The 18,946-nt window shown below is 44.2% G+C and overlaps 2 protein-coding genes across 2 annotated transcripts; one reads left to right on the forward strand and one right to left on the reverse strand.

The window, feature by feature from the left end:
• Window positions 1-812: 812 nt before the first annotated feature.
• On the forward strand, window positions 813-8,065 carry styk1a (serine/threonine/tyrosine kinase 1a). The gene is made up of 9 exons (XM_070847007.1): window positions 813-867; window positions 3,649-3,852; window positions 3,940-4,176; window positions 4,385-4,566; window positions 5,218-5,298; window positions 5,631-5,836; window positions 6,149-6,189; window positions 6,429-6,525; window positions 7,217-8,065. Exons 1-9 carry the CDS (start codon window positions 813-815, stop codon window positions 7,410-7,412), a joined length of 1,299 nt encoding a protein of 432 aa, XP_070703108.1. The 3' UTR covers window positions 7,413-8,065.
• Window positions 8,066-10,579: 2,514 nt separating this feature from the next.
• Window positions 10,580-18,694, reverse strand: LOC139215897 (polyhomeotic-like protein 1). The gene is made up of 14 exons (XM_070846936.1): window positions 18,572-18,694; window positions 17,217-17,333; window positions 16,707-16,778; window positions 16,418-16,546; window positions 15,999-16,169; window positions 15,828-15,909; window positions 14,259-15,238; window positions 14,022-14,157; window positions 13,736-13,908; window positions 13,561-13,651; window positions 12,789-12,876; window positions 11,986-12,199; window positions 11,351-11,561; window positions 10,580-10,731 (listed from the first exon to the last, which is right to left on the reverse strand). The coding sequence occupies exons 1-14, from the start codon at window positions 18,692-18,694 to the stop codon at window positions 10,580-10,582; spliced, it is 2,739 nt and encodes a 912-aa protein (XP_070703037.1).
• Between the last annotated feature and the right edge of the window lie 252 nt (window positions 18,695-18,946).

Raw genomic sequence — 18,946 nt, forward strand, 5'->3', positions numbered from 1 at the left:
TAGCTGAGCACTTTCCCCTGAATATATCTGTAGCGACCAAGTAGATGTCCTGAGAAATGCCTTATTAATGGCCGACAAGCAATGAAGAGAGGACCCCTGACTGTCTCTGAATCTTACGGCTGTGACATTTAAGTGACAAACAATCTCCCTTCAATCTAACAACCGATAAATCAGCTACTCCTTATAAACACCGGGTCATTTATCTAAAATGGCATCATAGTAAGAACAGTTCTAAGGAAATGTTCAGATGAATTCTGTGGTGTGTATCATCTGTGTGACTTGAGAAGTTTAATGGGCTGCTGAATGCCAGGTTATCCTTTCAAGGCTTTTATGGGTTTTGGGTCACTGCTGAGCGCTGGTAATGCTGATCTCTGCTCCCCTATTATCTATGTAACTGATAGCTGGTTAACTAAACACAGAAAACAAGTCGTGGGGCACTCCTTTTCATATTTGCTCTGCGAGTGTGTCGAGATAAAAAAAAAAGGCCAGAGCTTATATTTGCTATGCAAGCACAGATTAAAAAAAAAAAAAAAGGCTGCATTAAATATTTACAATATCAAAAGTGTTGTAAAAGTTGATCACTAACAGTTGACATCCTTCTGGGTGTGTGCTCTGCGGTTTACTGGAACAGCTCTGGAAGCAGTTAAACTCTGAACCTGCTACTTCATAGAGACGTATTAGAGGGGCAGTTGCTGCATCCCTCTATCTAAGCTGAGGGGATTTAGGGTGGCTGCTGAGCAGAGGTAATGTTGATCTCTTCCTCCAACTGATGGTGACGTTGATCTGTCTGTGTTCCCCTCTTCCTCTCCAGCATGTCATCCAACTCCACGGCTGATAATCTGTGCGCACCGGACGACACCCTCTGCAGTAAGGAAACAACTGGCACTCTTCCTCCTCATTATCTCCCGCTCTCTCTCACTTCCTATCCTTCCACCTAAACCCGTCTCTTCTCACGTCTCCACTTTGGCTTAACTACTCCGCCCCTCCTCTGTAAGTGTCCCCTGCTTTCTCTTTAGATCTACTTTAAAAAACAGGTGTGGGGACAACAAAAGGAGGAAATACTGACTCACCCTTATACTTTACATGTACGTTATTTACTATTTAAATCTCCTCTGTATCTCCTTTCATTCCTTTCAACCACTAAACCTTTACTTTACAACTGTCCACTCTCTCCTGCTATCGAGCCGAACTCAACTGCTGTCGGGGTTTTTGTTTCCTCATCTTGTTTTTTAGCAGGTGAATTAAAAAACAGGCTTCTCTCTTCATTTACTGAGAGACTTTTCCATCTTTGTCCTCATTCTTTTTAATATTTAACATCTTTTTTCCACAGTCTTGTCACTTATTTATCTGTCGGTCTCACTTCATTTCTCTGCCTACTGTGTATTTCCATTACAGGAGATACCAGCAGACCCACAGCTACATGATTTGTCCTGATAGCAGTGAATGAAAGTTTAAAGCCATTTTAGGTGATACAAAAGACATAAAGTGAACTCTGGCAAATCTGGCAATTTAATAAGCATTAAGTACGTCATTATTTAACTACAACACTGTACGATGATGTTGCAACAGCCAGTCCGATAGATAATAGGACATGAAACACAGGAGCTCCAAGTTATCTGCGATTACACAATCAGATGGAGTGATACCTGCCGGCACTCCTGGAAGGTCTTTGTGAACACGGTTCTTTTGTTATCTAGACAAGCCTTTCAACAACTAAACCAGTATTTTGCATGTTTTAGCTTCACTCCAGATTAATATCTTTAACACTGCTGTCGAGTTTTCTGGAGCTTACCATACTGTTTAGGATAACTCAGCGTTCCCCCTCATCAATCATGACGTAATTTGGTTCCACACATCTCTGTCATGTAAAAATCACGTTACATTAATTATAATGTAGGTGCAGTTGGTGTTTTTGTCTTTGTTAAGCAAGTTTTGAACTCTGGTTTGACTGTTTTTTTAAGTCTGATTTATCAGTTTGTCAATTTAACAAAGCATAAAGATACTGTGAGCCATAAATACATGAATAAAATTACACAGGCGTGAAGAAAAATGTACAAATCTTCCATCATTAACACTCAAATTATTATTCCAGAAGAGTAAAGCAGTAAAAAATATTGTTTCACTAATTGTACACACACACACACAGAGCAGAAACATGTAATAAATAGAGATATAATACAGTGTTTTTACATGTGAAGTGATTTAAACCAACTAGTTTTGTGCCAATAAATCACTGAAAATATTAATTCAGTTTCAAAAATAATTTCTTGGGTCTATATTCATAAATGAGATACTGCATAAGAGCCACAAATGTGAACTGTCATCTACTTTCAACAGGTTTCCTCAGGAAACCCTCAGGAGGTTTATTTAAGCTAAATATTCCAATCAATAGAATAGGATAGAACTGAAACACTTCAGTGTAAACAGCTTAAAATGTTGGACTTGTGCTGAGTGTTTGTGGAGGAAAGGTCCTGAGAGTTCAAGCTCAAACTAAGTCCTTATTGTCAATGACAGGAAATGATTTATGACATTCTGCATATCCCCACCACACCACACCGAAGAATGTGCCACAACCAGAGCGTGATGTTTACACACATCAGTGGCTTTGCATTCTAGTTTCCTCCTTCCAGCAACACTGGATTCACACCAGGATTTCAAGAACAGGAGTGTAAGATGACGGATTTGATGGCCACTGCTACAGCCAACACTGCTGTAATGTTACATAAAGGTGTGGTGATCTACACCCAGCAGAGTATGGCATTAAAAAGGTCAATACGGATGATATATGGAGGGTATAATCACAAATAAATACACCAATACCAATAAATGAAAGCAGTAAAACTAATATGAATAAATACTAAATAAATACTAAATAAAAAGGCTCATTCATTCAACAGGCTAATACGTGTGATCAAATCAATCTTCTGTGAATGTCAATGCATGACTCACACTAGAGTGTCTGGGCCAAGTGAGGCAGAGGCAGCGGCCGAGCAGCCAGCAACACGACAGGGACGAGCAACTGTGATGAATGTTGTCCACCTGCCTTTAGCATATGCAGACAAACAATAGAGAAATAAAGACACTGCAGAAAAGAGACAGAACATAACGGCATTAAAAAGCAGGCTGTGTGCACACGGATATGATAGACTATATCTGGATACACAGTACGGATTTTTGAGTTGGGAACTGATGGTTTTACTGCTAACATATCTGAGTGATTATAAAATTAGTCTGATTTAAAAGTTAATTTTTCTATTGTTAAAACACTGACTGGGGTAATAAGAGGTGTATTCAACTACTGACACCTTTTGGTAAACTATAGAGTCATCTAGCTATTAATCAACATATCAACACTGGCGTAAATGGAGGATGATGTAATGTTACGCTAGAACATCCCGTCAACACTTGGGAGGTGAGAACATTTTAACAGCCAACAGACTCATCCCATCAAAGTGCCCTGAGCTGAACATCAACACCAAACCTTCTGCTCAACTTAAGTGAGAGAAACAAGTGGTGAGGACATCCCTGCTGTGTGACAGTCTTACAAATCAGACCTACAAACAAACAAGTCAGTCGTAACAATGCATCTTCTCCTCTTTGGTCCCGACACTGACACATGAACTTCCTCTCTTTCTTTCTCTCTCTCAGTTGTAAGGGAGCATGAGCAGGGGGTGATCATCGTCCCCACGATGCTCCTCGTGGCCACCCTGGCCACCTTACTGGGCCTGTGCTTGATGAGGTATTGCCCTGAACGGAAGCGGACACCGACCACGGCCCCTCAGCGGTACCACAGCTCATCGCACAGACGCACACAGAGGCACAGCCACAGACATCACCTGCAGGGCATTGACGGTAAGGAGGCATGCAGAAGTCTGTGTCTACTTTCATCTTAGTCCTCTTATATTTTTTTATTGACTCAATTTCTCACTCTCTCAATAGCACCCCCAGGGATAAACCCTCTGGAACATGAGGAGCTGCCAATGTCAGTTCAACAAGTGCAGCGGAACGTCAAGCCCACTCTGGCTGCAGTACCACAGACGTCCACAGAGAGGCATCATGGAGCCTTCGGCCAGATCACTGCCCTGCCACTGTCCTTCTCCATTAAGCAGAGCGACACAGTCAGCCTCTACAGAGCCCGAATGGACAACAGGAACGTCGTCCTGAGGGTGCTCAAAGGTAAAGTGAGCTGTGCAAAGTCAAATCTGAAACACGAAAGCACAGAAAAATGTTTTGCTCTCTTCTCAGCGACTGGGAGATTTGAGGAATGGTCTGATGATTTTACTCTCAGTAGCATCAAACGGACAGGCTTCTCATTTGCTTTCCACCTTCCACCACGCTGTATTTACCAACTTCCCTATTAATCTATGAATGTAATCCCCTTCAGAAACAGCAAACAGCAGTGAGAAGCAGCACTTCTTGGGTTTCGCCTCCTATGTGTCAGGACTGGGGCCGCACCCCTTCTTACCTGTGCTGCTAGGTGTGGTTTCCGTGCAGTCGCCGTTGATGATGGTCGTGGAGGAGCTGCAGCACAGAGACCTGCTGGGGTTCCTGTGGAGATGTCGGCAGGTACGGTAATCGAACAATGACAAAAACACAGACGGATTGGTTTACATCACACACTGCAGGGTATGTGCCCACAGTAATGAGTCAGCACATTTCATGTTAAACGCTTTGAGTACTTTAAAATGGGAAGAAACATTCAGTCCAGCCATAGTTGGGGTCATGTAGTGCAGTAAAGAAGTAAAGAGGAGCCTCTGCCAACCATCTTAAAGACACATAAAAATGTCTATAAAGCCAAAGCACTCACATTATTTAAACCCTTCAAAGTGGAAACATATGCATCTTTTATCCATTATATGATAGATAAATGACAGTATGATTGATAATTATTTGATTACCTCCAAACTGGCTGTTGAACCTGTGACTTCTAAAATATAGTGTATCTAAAGTAATTGCTAATTAAGTAAGTACTTAAGAGAGAGACACCAGTATCCACAGTTACTTAAACTGGTTCCAGTATGTTCAGAGGACAAAGGACCACTGGCCTGACACACTAATGGACCAGACTATGTGAGTGCCAGGTGTGACAGCAGGTTATGAACACAGTCAGACAGAAGGGCATCACATAAAAGGCTGCAGTCCACCCATGAGGACACTAACAAAAACACTTGTTTTCTTCCTCCTCCTCCTCCTCCTCCTCCTCCTCTCTTACTGAAGGATATCTCAAGTTTAGAGTCTTCATGTGACATGACAGAGAAGAGAATCTTCACCATGGCAAGACAAGTGGCTTCTGCTCTGGTTGGTTAAACCTCTGTTTGTCTGTCTGTCTGACTATATATGTTATAATTTGGTGGCAAGCAAAAGTCTCTCTGTTTATTTCTTGTCTCAGTTTTCCCCTGATGACCCAATTACAGATCAAAAACATTCTAAACAGTAAAAAAAAAAATCACTCTTCAGGTTAAGATTAGTTAAGTTGTTATGCTGTCACATGAAACAATATACAATCTGCAAAAGTATGACTACAGTATAAATTATTATAAATATAGACATAAGACCAGTTGATGTCCACATTTCACATTTTTATCTTGTAGCGTCCTCCTATTATCTTACCTTATCTGAACATCCTCTAGGAGTACCTGCACAGTCAGCGCTGCATCCATGGCGACATCGGAGCTCGCAGCGTTCTGGTTGGTGGAGATCTGACAGCTAAACTGTGGGGATTGGGCTCGGCCTACCGCAGGAGCAGACAGGCTGATTTAGTAGAGGACGTGGAGATGAGGAAGTGGCAGGCGCCCGAAGTGCTGTCCAGAGGAGCCATCAGTCAGAGCAGCGATGTGTGAGTGTCCAAGTGCTCTGTAAGAATATTAAACAATGCAGTGAAGATGGTGGAATATAAAGCACATCAGTTATCAAAGAGGGAGCTTGATTACTATCCCAGTCAATCTCAGAGTGTTAAATAATGAGTAGCACATGCTTAATATTACTACATTCTACCAAAGGTTTACAGTTGGCTGCATACACAGAGATCAGCTGATTTTGTTTATGGGATATAAAGTTTGCATTTCTACACAAAGTTCAATCTATAAACATCTGAAACCAAAATCCTGTCCCTTTTATTGACATACTGTCCTCTCTAACTCTTTGACAGGTGGTCCTTCGGTATCCTGCTCTATGAAATGGTCACACTGGGTGGGTGTTTACTTATGTTTACACATTAAATATATAACTGCACTGCAAGACATTTGAGTACAAGTTTGACCACTATTACCAGCAAAGAAAAAATATGAACTCACTTTGAAAGATAATAAACGGTTCACTAAGAGCCGCTATGGTGATGATCCTTTAAAACATTAACATTTAAACTATTAGTACACAGTCGTCAAGTGAGGGGTCTTTATGCTTATATATAATATTCCAATGTGTTACAGGTGACCCACCGTTTGCTCAGCTCATGGCGACTGAACTTCTGCAGTATCTACAAAGAGGAAACCATCTCAAACGGCCGGCCAACTGCTCCAACTCACTGTAAGAGAAAAAACAGAACACTGTTTTATTCCATAATGCTGCAGAGTGCCAACGCTGGAAACACCAGCACCTCACCTACAAAAGTGTGTTCTATCATCAGTTTTTATTCTGAAATGTCTGAAGTAGAAGAGGTGGGAAAACCCTCTTTCTGATATAAGCTGGTTAAATATTCTTAATGATTTCAGTACCAACCAACCTCTAAAACCTGCATAAGACCTTTTTGGTCATACTTATTAACATAAAAACAGCTCCACTCTTTTTTGGCTAACTGGCACTAAAAACTAAACCTAGAGTTTACCTGGCCGAGCAGGTTAAACAGGCACATATAACTTTGTTAGCTTAAGTTAGCAAGCAAACTAGCTAGCTAGTGCCAAGCTAATGTCAAGACTTAACTGGATTGACGGTTTTGTTGTTTATTTTACTCTAGCTGATAAAATTACAAATCATTTTGCTCTAAATATCATTAATTCTCTTTTCAAACAGAAATCATTTAGAAGGTAGATTAATTAGTGTTAACATTATCAAATACTGCTAAACTATTAGACAAGCTAAGCTAAGCTAGGCTAGTCCCACTAGCTACACCAACAGCACACTTCCCATGAAGAACGCAGCGTAAATAAAATGTTGTAATTAACTGTTAGCTATGTTTCTACACTAATTTGAGAATAAAAATATTTACTCTGGTGTGTAGGTACTCCATCATCGGGTCCTGCTGTCATTGGCGCCCCCAGCAACGACTCTCCGTGCCGGGCCTGATTAGAAAACTTGAGGCGGGAGAGAAATCAGCCAATGGGAGGACAGTTCTCAGAGCGCCGGAACCACTAAACATCGAGAGATACCTGCGGGAGGCGGGCTACGGAGAGGCGTTCAACTATGCTGTGCTCTGATTGGCTGAGAGTGCCGTCAGTCAGGACTACGTCAGAGCTGTAGTTGTCGCTCATTGGTCGGGAGATTTTCTTTCGCACTCGAGGAGCGAGGATGCTGCAAGGATGAAGAGTCATTGATGAAGAACTTCATCAGGACTTTAGCACATTATTATTAATTCTACGACAGAAAACTTTCGTTGATTGGAACACTTAAAAGACTTTATATTTATGAAGCACACTGACTTTATGTGTTTAAAGAGTAATATATGGATTGTGAATATTTATTTTCTACGGTCATCTTAAAGTATATTATGTACAAAGTTTCTCAGAGGCAAACAGCAGAACTGAATTTTCCCCGTTACCTTAAAGCACAGCCCAACGTCAGCTCTAACCCTAATGGGACCCTTCCTCTCAAGGACTGAAGTCCTGATTCACAGTAGACCCTGAACAGTGACTACAGACAATGGGGGCTAGCAAATACCAAAATTAAATTATTGCAATGCTGAAAATGATCCGCTTTGCTAAAATACTTAAACTTAAACTTAAAATAATGGTAAGTGGGCTGCACTTGTATAGTGACTTCTCTAGTCCTTTCAACCACTTTCACACTCACGCAGTGACGGGAGGTTCAGCTCCGTTTCAAAAATTAAAACCCAGACGCATCACAGTTTGAAAACAGTTCCTTGATTATTTATTTGCATGATAGTATCGTTAGCTTCTCCTCGTTCAACTTAGTCCGTCCAAGATTTAGCGGTTTCTCTGATTATTGCAAGCAAACACATTTTGATTCTGAAGTAGCATCTTGATGAAAAAAAAAAAAAAAGAGAGAAAGAGAAAGAAAGCGAAAACAAAAAGCCGTTATTTTGTGAGAAAAGTGCTACTTTTTGGGAAAACGATGATTGAATGAACAAAGTTGTAACGGTCTGCTTGTTAACAAATGCTATAACGCTAATCACCGCAGAACTGCAGTGATCTGACTAAGAAACTGTGGCTCACATCTCTTGTAAAGCAGCACGAGTGCTTTTTTTTGGTCTTCACAATATGCAGAGGGACCTGCTGATTCAAACACTCCAAAGTCCTGGGGCGGCTATGACATAGAAACACACAGCTATGAAAGATTATTCATCCTTTTTGAAAAGAAAATACTGTAATCGCCACAGTCACTAACAATAAAGCCAAAGATCGCTAGCTAGGAAGGTAAATACTGTTGGTAGTTACACGCTATGTGACAAAGCTATGAGGAAGACAGCAAATTTCCTTAATCAAGGTAGCTACTATTCAGTCACGCTTTTTGGGAAAGGCAACAGATGTCATTGCTTGAAATAACAATTGTAAAAAAGTAAGCACTAATATAAAACAAGGAATGATATGAAAAGCAGTTAGAAAACAGACAAATCTTCATCTAAATCTATCGTAGAGACTAGTGAGAAAGGCCACAAGGTTCACAGAGAGAGAACATGAGAAAACTCCTACAGTAAAAAGCTTAAACAAGGCAGTCCAGCAAACAAATGTGCGTTTAAATATAAAGGCAAATTTTACACTTATTACATTATAGTTTAAGTTTCTCACTCACTCACACATTCACTCACTCGCTCACTCAGGTATGTTTTTTTTTCCCATCCATCCTAAACGTAGGTCCACATGTGGCTGCCGGCCTGTTTTTCTTCACGGTTTTGCTCATGAACGCAGCTCAAAGATACTTCAGGTTAACAGCTTATCTTCACATTTGCAGCTTACTTCCATTCGTCATGTGTTGCAGCATTTTTCTTTTCAACTTTTTTCGGCGCTTCACAAAATCAAGCCCATGACGTTACCCTTCACTCACGCGCAGACTTTTTGTTTCCATCTGCTGGTTTGAAAAACAGTAACATTCTTGTAATTGCCCAACCGAACAAAAAGAGTCACAGGTTTTTGCAGATTATAGTCCTTTAAAAAAAACTTTAAAAATGCTGGATCTGATAGAGATATGCAGTGAAAAATTCTTAATGTGAAAACAGTTTTGGAAAAGCAGATTCTGCAGTGGTGTCCTACCAACTGCTGGTGTGCTCTGTGTGTACAAATAAAGAGGACGAGTGAGAAAACTGGATGCAGCATCAGTATTCTTGCCTCACTTAAAATAGGAAATATTCTCTGAACCTCGAGGGATTCGGGTTTCATTTGGCATTTCTGCCATTTCGGTACCCTGTAGCCTGACTGTACCCTGTTAACTGTAGAACAGGCCACTTCCAAACTAAAAGTGCCAACATTTAAAACCGATGATGCCTTTTCTTACAAAATGAGTTTGAAAGTACTGGTTTTTACAGATTAAAGTTATAAATCATCTGAGTGCTTTCCACACAAAATGCCTATTGAAAATAAAATCAACTGAGATGTTGACCGACATAAGTTTAAGTTATAATTTAATTCTGCATGTTTTTTTACTGCATTTCGGTCCCATTTCTATTGAAATTATTATTTGTAATCAAAACCACGTCTTAGTGTTTGAGTCCAGTATTTGTTTCGAAGCCAAAGAAGTGGGAAAGTCTTTCAAAAATACTTTTCCTGTACAATATGGTACAATGCTTGATCAGCAGTGTGTTTATCTGTGAGCTCCTTCAGTATTTTGAGTGTTTGGCTGAACTCTAACAGACGTGTGGGATAATAGAAAGTGAGGTAACAAAAAAGTGAAACAAGATTAGCTTAGCCTGGAGCAAAGTCTGCAGCCAAAACGTGGGGAATCCTGTGCAAGTACTAACCCAAACCCTGATTACACAGCAAGTGATTTCAGCATCGAAAATACATTCAAAAAGCTTCATTTCTGCATTTCAGAGGACATGCAGAAGACTGAAATTGTGCATCTAAAAAGAAAATGAAACCACTTGGTAAAATCGCATTTTAGGGAACACGCATCTTCAAAAAAACGTAGTTGGTTGTCTGTAGTGTTTGACATGATAGATTTGCAGTCCTGTGCAGGTACGACCGTTAAAAATGTGGCGACGAGTGGACCAATCACCACCAGACTCCAGTGCTGCAGCCCTTGTTAGGACTAAAGAGCCTTGGCTTTGTTTGGAGGATGAACTGTACCTCATACATTCACCTGCAGGACTCTGCTGCTCTGGAACCAGTTCCCTATGTGAACTGGGAGCGGAGCAGGAGTTTGGGGTAAATGCTCAGGGCTTGACTTTGAACATGGTGGATTAACACTGACATCAGTCTCTCAGATTGTTGATGTGGGCACAGATCTTGAGGGCAGGACCTAGCTTGATGTTCATGGTGGACATGAGGTGCTCCTCCTTCAGCAGCAGCAGGGCCTGTCCATCGATCTCCTGTGACAGGAACTGAGAGGCCAGCTCCTCGCAGCCTGACAAGAGGAGGAGGAGAGGAGTGTAAGTGAGGAAAGAGGGGGGGGGGGGAAACAAAACAAAGGCAAACAAAAAAGTGATAGAAAAGATACAGAAAACAATAAAAGAGCAGAAATGTAGGGTATTTTAGCAAAAATGTGTCCATGATCGATTAATCTGCTGATTAGTTCCATCATTTTGCTAATAATAAATTTAAAAAAATAGTAAAATCATGCTTGTTTTGGCACCACTAATAAACTAAAACCAAAATATTATCAGTTTTCTGCCATAGAAGACAAATAAATGCAGGAAGTCTCCACATTTAAGAAGGTGAAACTTGTGAATTTTAGGGATTTCTACTGATAACTGATGAATCGATTCTAAATTTTCTTGAGGATGAATTTTCAGCTAATGCTTTCATCTCTACAGAGAACTTACTTTCCAGAGCATCGGTCTTGAATGTCACGTTAACAGAGACACTTTAAGTGGAATATGAAGTCAGTGCAGCATGAAATAAGTATTGATTACAGACTAATGACACCGATGGATGAATTTAAGTTATTCTTTGCTAATAATTTGCTAAATGTGCACCAAGCAGATGCAGTCTGTGTCAGTATTTTACTCCACAGTGATCCCAACCTTGTAGTGAGGAAATAAACTGCGACACTTCCTCCACGCTCCACTGGGCGGGGCTAGCGGGCAGGCAGCTGGGTGCCGAGCTCTCCATCGGAAGAGGAGGAGGAGGCGGCTGGTGGCAGGAGGCCGAGGAGGCCGGCGAGAGGGACATGGGGTCGTCTTCATCCTCCTCTCCACTGGACTCCTCATCTGAATGGCTGGACTCTGAACGGCACTGCGGGGAGGAGAGGCAGGGGAACCCATGAGCAAGGCACTACAACTGTTTCCCAGCTGTACCGTGTGTGTCTACGTGCATATAGCTGTACAAAGTCACATAAAACAGAAATTAAAAAGGTGTCATCGTTGAAGTACAGCCCAGAGAGAAGGAGAATTGTAAAGCCTGCTGTGCCCACATGCAGCCACTGGGGGGCAGACGGCTTCACCTGAATGACTGAAAGCTTCTGATGGATCCATAAGTTCATCTTAAAGGTAAAGGCACCTGGCACAGTTTCATCACCACCTATATACATCGAGCACTGAAACATTTACCTCCAAATCTAAGCCGATGTTTCCAACCCCCAAATCTTTCAAAACTTACAAACAACTAATTCATTTTCTTGAGATTCATGTACTGTAAGAAATGTGTGGTTCCTTCTCACCTTGACAGGTATGGGTCTCCCTGCTATCTTGGCACTGGCTATTTCTGAGCTAGTCCTGCGGGGAACCCTCCGCCTGGCGATCCCTCCCTCCTCGTCTGAGTTGGAGAGGTGACCCTGACCTTGAGCCTGATCCGCAGCGTGATCTTGACCTTGACCCTGCCGCACGCAGTAGTGCTGCCTGAAGCTGACGTTGTACCTGGGGAACCAATACATACTGTATCGTAGACAAAGAGTGACATATACGGTACTGAAGCCAAGACGAGCAACACATACAGTTTTTATCTCTTTGCACCATACGTGGTATATAATCTATACACGTGTAGTGGGCAAAGGGACAAATGCAAAGCAGAAGCAGAAAATGTCAAATCAAACGCCGCCAGCAAACCGCTTCAAACAATGCAGACAAACAGTGCATTGTTTATATAGTGAAACACAATAAATACAACGTACAGTTCATATGGAGCAAATTCACAAGAGGAAGAAGTCAACAAAACTAACTGGACTGCACTTTGACATTTCTACTGACATGAAAACACACAAGTTTACGTCTCTGTGCAGCAAAGTGGATGAAGTGGAACTTTCACAGTATTCAAACACGAGAACAGAAAACATACATGCTGTGAAATATACAGCTGTAGCCGCCTGAGGATCCACACACTGCTGTCACACTTTGTTTTCTCAATCATCACTTAAGTGTTCAATGTTTTTCTCTTTTTAAAACAGAGATAAGGCCACAGCGGCTGCAGCTCTCATCCTAAGATGGCTTCCACTGTATATGTTATATTTCATGCATGTTGAAGTACCTCTTGGCACAAGACATGGAGCAGAACCTTTTGGTGCCTCTGAACTGGCTGGCAGGAGCAAAGTTTTTACAGTACTCACACTTCAGCACTGCGGGGAAAGTCAGAGGAAAAACACGGCACATGGTAAACAGATCAGTTCTGGGACTTGTGCGTTAATGAATGTGCTGAACTGCTGTAATGCTACATCAGAAAAAAAAGACAAACGCAGCACTCAGAATGCACTCAGCCTGCTTTATTCTACACCGGCGTACTGCGGTGAGAAAAGAGCACTGCAATAGCGCTTCGCTGTGCTGTTCTGCTGCCTCCCAGTTGAGGCGAGAGGTGGGAAATTCTCAGCTCGAGGGTTGTAATTAAAACCAGCGAGTGCAGGTCCAGTGGCCCAGCGCAGACAAACAAGGGTCAGACCAGGGTCATTTTGTTACATAATGTAAAACCCTGGCGTCTGTGTTCCTCTAATGTTAATTATTTTTGGCAAGGTTAGTAGCAAATTAGCAAATTAGCATGGACAGTTAGCTTTCAGTAGAAATTAACACTTAAATGATGTCCTCTGCCTTTCACTAGGAAGCTGCTCTGGAATACTGCAGAGTCATATGATGCTAAAAGTACAATTACAGTGTATTTTGAGGATTGTGATTATTTTAAAGTGCTTTTGTCAGACTAACATGCCATTATGGAGATCATTTTAACTCAGGAACTCTGACCCAAGTGACAGTTTTCTACCCTCAGACGTGTCTGGAAGGCAGCAGTACTTTCAGAGCGGTTTGGCTGTTACCTGTCGCTGTTGTGACAGTCTCTGATTGGTTCGTGTCCGGACTGTCATTCGTTAAATCCTCACCAGCCGAGTCCTTCACTGAACCACAGACCTGCCGATCAAACACAAAAGGCAGTTAGAGAAAAGGTGTCACGCTTTGAAGGGGTCTTAGAAACTACAAATCCCATGCACTCACAGGGAAAGGCTCTGCCCCTTCCTGGATGACGAAGCCCTCGATGAGGTGTGTGAGGACATTCGGTTTAACCACAGCTTGGGGGGGAGGAGCTCTCTCCCCCTGGCCGCTCACGCCACGGGACACTGACAGCACTGGGGAGAAAGAGGAGGAAGCTGGAGGAGGAGCGCCAGAGCCTGGTGGGGAGGTGGGGGGGAGAGAGAGCAGTGATGTATGATATCTGCTGGGAACAATTCAAATGAATCGTTAGCTAATTATTCATTAGATTCAGGCCCTTTTATGTCGTTACCTGCTTCGATGGGATTGGCCGGCAGCGCTGAGGGGTGATCTCTGACTGGCTGGAGCCGTGGAGGGGAGGGTCCATCTTCGTCATTGGCTGAGTTGGAGTCCGACTTTCTTTTTAGTGAGCCAGTCAACTGCTTTCCCTAAAAGGAATAGTTTAAACAGCGATAGGAGGAGTTGGATAAATCTGATCATTATTATTCAGAGGCAGTTATGGCAGAAAGTCCTGAGTAGTTCAGCTGACCTGGGGTGTCTGACTCCGCGACGAGTCTCCGTTGGTGGTCACACCAGCCGACGCTCCTCTCTGCTCTTCCGTCACCAGGGGGAGGGAGAGGGAGGAGCGGGACACAGAGGAAGGAGGAGTGGAAACAGCGGGGGGCTGGGAGGGGGCGGGGCTCGAAGCCAGGGGTCCATTCTGACTCTGTGCAGAGCTTTGATTGGCCTGCGGATGCACCTGAGAGACCTGAGCCAACGGGGGAGCTTCCTGGGGCGACTGAAGCGTCTTCAGCCCCACCCCTCTGCCCACGACCCCGCCCTCCCTGGAGGCGATGGACGCCACCATGGTGAGCAGGCTGGACGAGCTGCTGAGGACGGCTGCTCCGTCCTGACTGCAGCTGCCCCGGGCCAGAGCCAGAGCCTGGGTGTTTCCCAAAGTGCTCTGCCTCGCCCCGACGATCTGGACCGGGATGTGTGGCGGCTGTGGAGGCTGAGCGGAGCTGCTGACGGGTGGCGGGGCCGGCAGGATGGGAGGGGGGTTCCGAGAGGGGAGCTGGAGGGGCAGGCGGAGCCCCTGCAGAGTTTTGGGTTGGATGGGAATGGGTCCGTTGCCGTGGCCTGATTTCTCTGCACTGAGCGAGGTCTTCTGCAGAGGCTGCACCACCAGCGTCTGAGCGTTGACTGCTGGTTTGATGGTCGCCGTGCCAACAGGATACCCGTGGGGCTGGGATGCTGCGTTGGACGTGAGGACCAGCGTGTGTGCTGCCGTGGGAGCCGTGGTTCCTGTGGCGAGCGTTCGGGTTCCATGGAGCAGGAGCTGGGAGAGAGGGATGGAGGAGGTGGAGGACGAGGACGAGGCCACGGAGGAGGAGGAAGGATGGGCTTTGAGGTTTGTGGGCTGAGGGTACGTGGGGATTTTGATGTGGGGGGGCTGCGGCTGAGGCTGGTTTGGCTTAGAGGGGGACTGGGAGTTTGTTTGGTGGGAGGGCTGGACCAGGGAGTAGGCAGCTGAAAACACAGAAAGAAGTTGAACATCAACATTTAGGAAATTTAAACCTGCTTTAACTGAAAACAAGCTGTAAACACAACATCAACATATTATCACTCTATAAAGACAGACAGACAGACTGATAGGGAGCAGCATTAGTTTTCATTCGGAGTTGTGCTTCTGGCCAAATCTAAGAATGTTCTTTAAGTCCAATATTTACTCTCCTTCTGGCTCTGTTTACCTCTCAACCAAGAGAGATCTGGCTCACAGGGTGCGAGATGTTCCACAAGCATTTTGCTGTTTAGTGCTGGCCAGGTGGTGAACAGTTTGTTTTAAAGGGCTGCTGAAGATGCTGCATCTCAAACATCGAGCTGGTGAGAGCAATGAGCAGTAAAGTACGAGCAGGAAACCAAAAGAGCAACTTGAAGGACCCAAAAACGCTATGAAGAGCCGAGGAGAACAGATGATTCTTCCCTGTGGGCTCGTCAACAGGAGTGGCCCCTTTCGTCATTTGATCCATTGTTAATATAAAAATATTGGTTACCGCTAATCAATGAATAATTGTGGATTCTAGTAAACGTTAGGAGGCGTCTCTCCTTTTCTCTTTACCTGAGTCGCTCCTCTCTGGGGCTTCAGTCTTAACACCCACACCTTTGGGACTGGACACACCTCGCATGGCAAGATTCTGCACCTGCAGCAAGAGAAGAAACACACAGGTGGTTAAGGATTCAGCACAGTGAACTGAAAAGACACATTAGTCCTCTTCTTAAATACACAGACCTGGTCATTGTCTGACTGGCTGCCGGAGGAGGAAGTTGGTGTCACTTCCTGTTGCTGATGCTGTTGCTGAGCCTGTGGCTGCTGGGTGACGGTTGCCACGGCAGCGGTTGCTGTGTTGCCAGGCATAAAGATGAGCTGAGAGGAGATGGGAGCCCTCAGGGAGCGGTTGACCTGCAGGACAGCCATCAAACACACATGAACGAAGCCAACGCTGGTGTCAAGTCCAATCTGATCTCTATATTAATATGAAAAGTGAACTGAAAACTTCCTCATCCTGCTTCATGATGAGGATTGAATAACAACTCTTGGTACAAGGTTGTTTTCCCAAAATACATGTATAAAAAAAACTGCATTCCTGCTACAGTGCATTAAAGGGATTCCTGACAGTGCAGTGTTCTCAGAGTTATGCTGAAACTCACCCTCAGGTACATTTGTCCCTGCCCCCCTGCTGTCCCGCTCAGCAGCACCGACTGGCTGATGGTAGACGTTGCTGAGGCGCCCATGGGACGGCTACTGGCTGAAGACCCTGATCCAGACGTTACACTGGCCTGACAAACGATACGAGTAACTTCAATGTGTAGAACTGGTGTCATTTTTTGATGCATTACTTTAAAAAGTAGGTCAGTTAGGAGAACATGTCACTGTTGTCCTCAGTTTGTAGGCGGCAGAGAGCGGCCATGATGGTGTAGCCATGAAAACAGTACATACAGCCGTGGTGCTGGTGGTCTGAGAGGAGCTGCTGCTGGAGGGACTAGACTGACGACTGGCGGCCAGAGTGGCCTGGGAGGAAGAGGAGGAAGAGAAAAGGAGAGGAGAAGAGAAGAGCAACAGCTGTCAGACCGCTGAATAAATCACTGCGAGCCAAATCCAAAACACTACCTCCAAGATCCTGGAGCGGATTATGACTCGGTGTATATATATATATGAGACAACGTGCTGCTGTAATCGCAGCAAAACACGACTCTTCGCTTTGGTCGCAAATCTATTTTGGTCACGCAGCAGATTTAATTTTGGTCTCTGTTTGTGCATGCTGCTGGCCTGGTTCATTGGGATGTTGCCATTTCAATTTGTTCTGTGACTCCTGATTGATTAGATCAAGTGCCTTTTTCTGATGGTCTTTCATTGTCTTTGTGAGTCTCTTAGCATAAGAGCAAAACATGGACTTGGCACAGTGGCACATAGTGACGCAGAATTACGAGCACCGTAACACAGACGCACCTTTACCTGCTGAACGGCTGCCAGGTTCTGCAGCTGGGCGTTGTTGATCTGCTGCTGCAGCATCAGCTGCTGGAAGTACTGAGCTGCATTAGGCTGCCTCTGTAACGCCTGCAGGGCCTGGTGGAGGGAGGAGAGGAGACCAAATGAAAAATCATGACACAGTAATGGAAATGGAGAAGAGGAGAGGAGACAGAGAGCAAGATGAAGGGTGATGAAAGAGAAGCCAAGAGAGGGACGCAGAGGAGATGATGGCAAACCAGAGGAAGACGTGATGGGAAGGAGGAGAAAGAAGCAGGAGAAACCACAGAAGAAAGGGAAGATTTGGGAGGAAAAGGTGTCATGAAAAATGAGAAAAAATGGAGTGGGGGATAAGGGAAACGAGGGCAGAGGAGGCAGAGAGGGAGGGTTTCTTTAGTGTGAAGCCTCCTGCCAGCTGCCTGATGTATGAGCAGAGGCTTGTACAGTAATAAGTCGAGGGATGAAAGCGAGCGCGGCGGGCTGGATTACTGTGTGCAGGGTGACAAAGACAGATGGCTGTGCAGGGTGACAGAAGCCTGAGAAAATTACACAGCTCCATCAGCCCAGCACGACTCAATCCCTTTCCTCCCCTCCCTGCTTCAGTCACTCTCCATCACACCGGCTTACCCGTGAATCAGAAAATATGAAGACAAACAAGCACATCCGCCCTACCTCACTACAACAAGAGTCCTAACAAGTTCATGAGAAGAGGCAGCACCCACTGACACATAAACTGGAAAAGAAGAGGAAATGACTGCACAGCCATAGTATTATTATCTAGAGGAAGGTATTTCACCTCACACCACTTATAGCTCTCAGGGAAGCTAAGTCGATTTCAGCTGCTAGATATAATAAACTGTATTAAAACGAATAAGTTAACTTCATGCCGTCATTCCCTATAATAACTTTAATCTATGTGAGCAGACAAAAGCTTCCAAAAGTTAGATCTTTTTTTAATTTAGACCTGATTCACATGGTTTTTGTGCCATCTGATCCCCAGACAGGCAGCCTGCTAGAGGGCTAGTTGAAAGCTCCAGTTTCAGACGCAGTCTAACGATAACAAGTCACCAGCTAAATCGTGCAGTTTTTCATTCACTGCTCATCCTCAACTTTTCTCTCTGTCAGATTTGCTGCTGGACCATCATCCTCTGGGTGAAAGTTAAGCACAGTTAGGTGTGTTTCTGACGGCGGAGGGGCAAAAGATTAAACATTACAGGTGTAGGTTTTCTTCTATTTCAAATCTGGAGAAATTTGATTGTAAAAAAAGAATGTAAATGTAAATTGTAAACAAACAAAGCATTTGATATCTGACAGCACACACACACACACACACACACCTGCACCGCCTGTCTTTCATACAGGGACATTGAATTCATCGGAGAAGGGCGGGAGCTCGTCCCAGATGCGGAGCTCCCATTGGTCGAGGCCCCCTGCTGGTTCTGCTCTCCATCCGTCTCCATGGCTGCTGAGGAGACAGAGAAGCGTCCATCAGTCAAACACTGAGAAAAAAAAACACACTCCTCCGTCTGTGTGAGAGCCCGGCGCGTGAAAAAGCACCCGTCAGCGCTCCTGACAAACGGCGTCCTTCACTGAGCCGAGACGCTGCACAAAACTCAGTCAATATTTCACTATGTGGCTGATTCTAGCACTGACTGATGGAGTCCTGCTCGTCCCAGTAAGAAAACTGTTGCGCTGACGATTACTGATGCTTT

This window comes from Pempheris klunzingeri, chromosome 16 (assembly GCF_042242105.1).
Source record: "Pempheris klunzingeri isolate RE-2024b chromosome 16, fPemKlu1.hap1, whole genome shotgun sequence".
NCBI lineage: Eukaryota > Metazoa > Chordata > Actinopteri > Acropomatiformes > Pempheridae > Pempheris > Pempheris klunzingeri.

What these genes read in the sequence shown, in the direction of transcription:
- styk1a (XM_070847007.1), top strand. Translation starts at nt 813, where the DNA reads ATGTCATCCAACTCCACGGCTGATAATCTGTGCGCACCGGACGACACC. An exon ending in ACCGGACGACACCCTCTGCA is followed by an intron (nt 868 to 3,648) that starts GTAAGGAAACAA and finishes TCTCTCTCTCAG; the next exon opens with TTGTAAGGGAGCATGAGCAG. An exon ending in TCCTGTGGAGATGTCGGCAG is followed by an intron (nt 4,567 to 5,217) that starts GTACGGTAATCG and finishes CTCTTACTGAAG; the next exon opens with GATATCTCAAGTTTAGAGTC.
- LOC139215897 (XM_070846936.1), bottom strand. Translation starts at nt 18,694, where the DNA reads ATGGAGACGGATGGAGAGCAGAACCAGCAGGGGGCCTCGACCAATGGG. An exon ending in CAGCCGTTCAGCAGGTAAAG is followed by an intron (nt 16,779 to 17,216) that starts GTGCGTCTGTGT and finishes TCTTCCTCCCAG; the next exon opens with GCCACTCTGGCCGCCAGTCG. An exon ending in GGCCAATCCCATCGAAGCAG is followed by an intron (nt 13,909 to 14,021) that starts GTAACGACATAA and finishes CCTCCCCACCAG; the next exon opens with GCTCTGGCGCTCCTCCTCCA.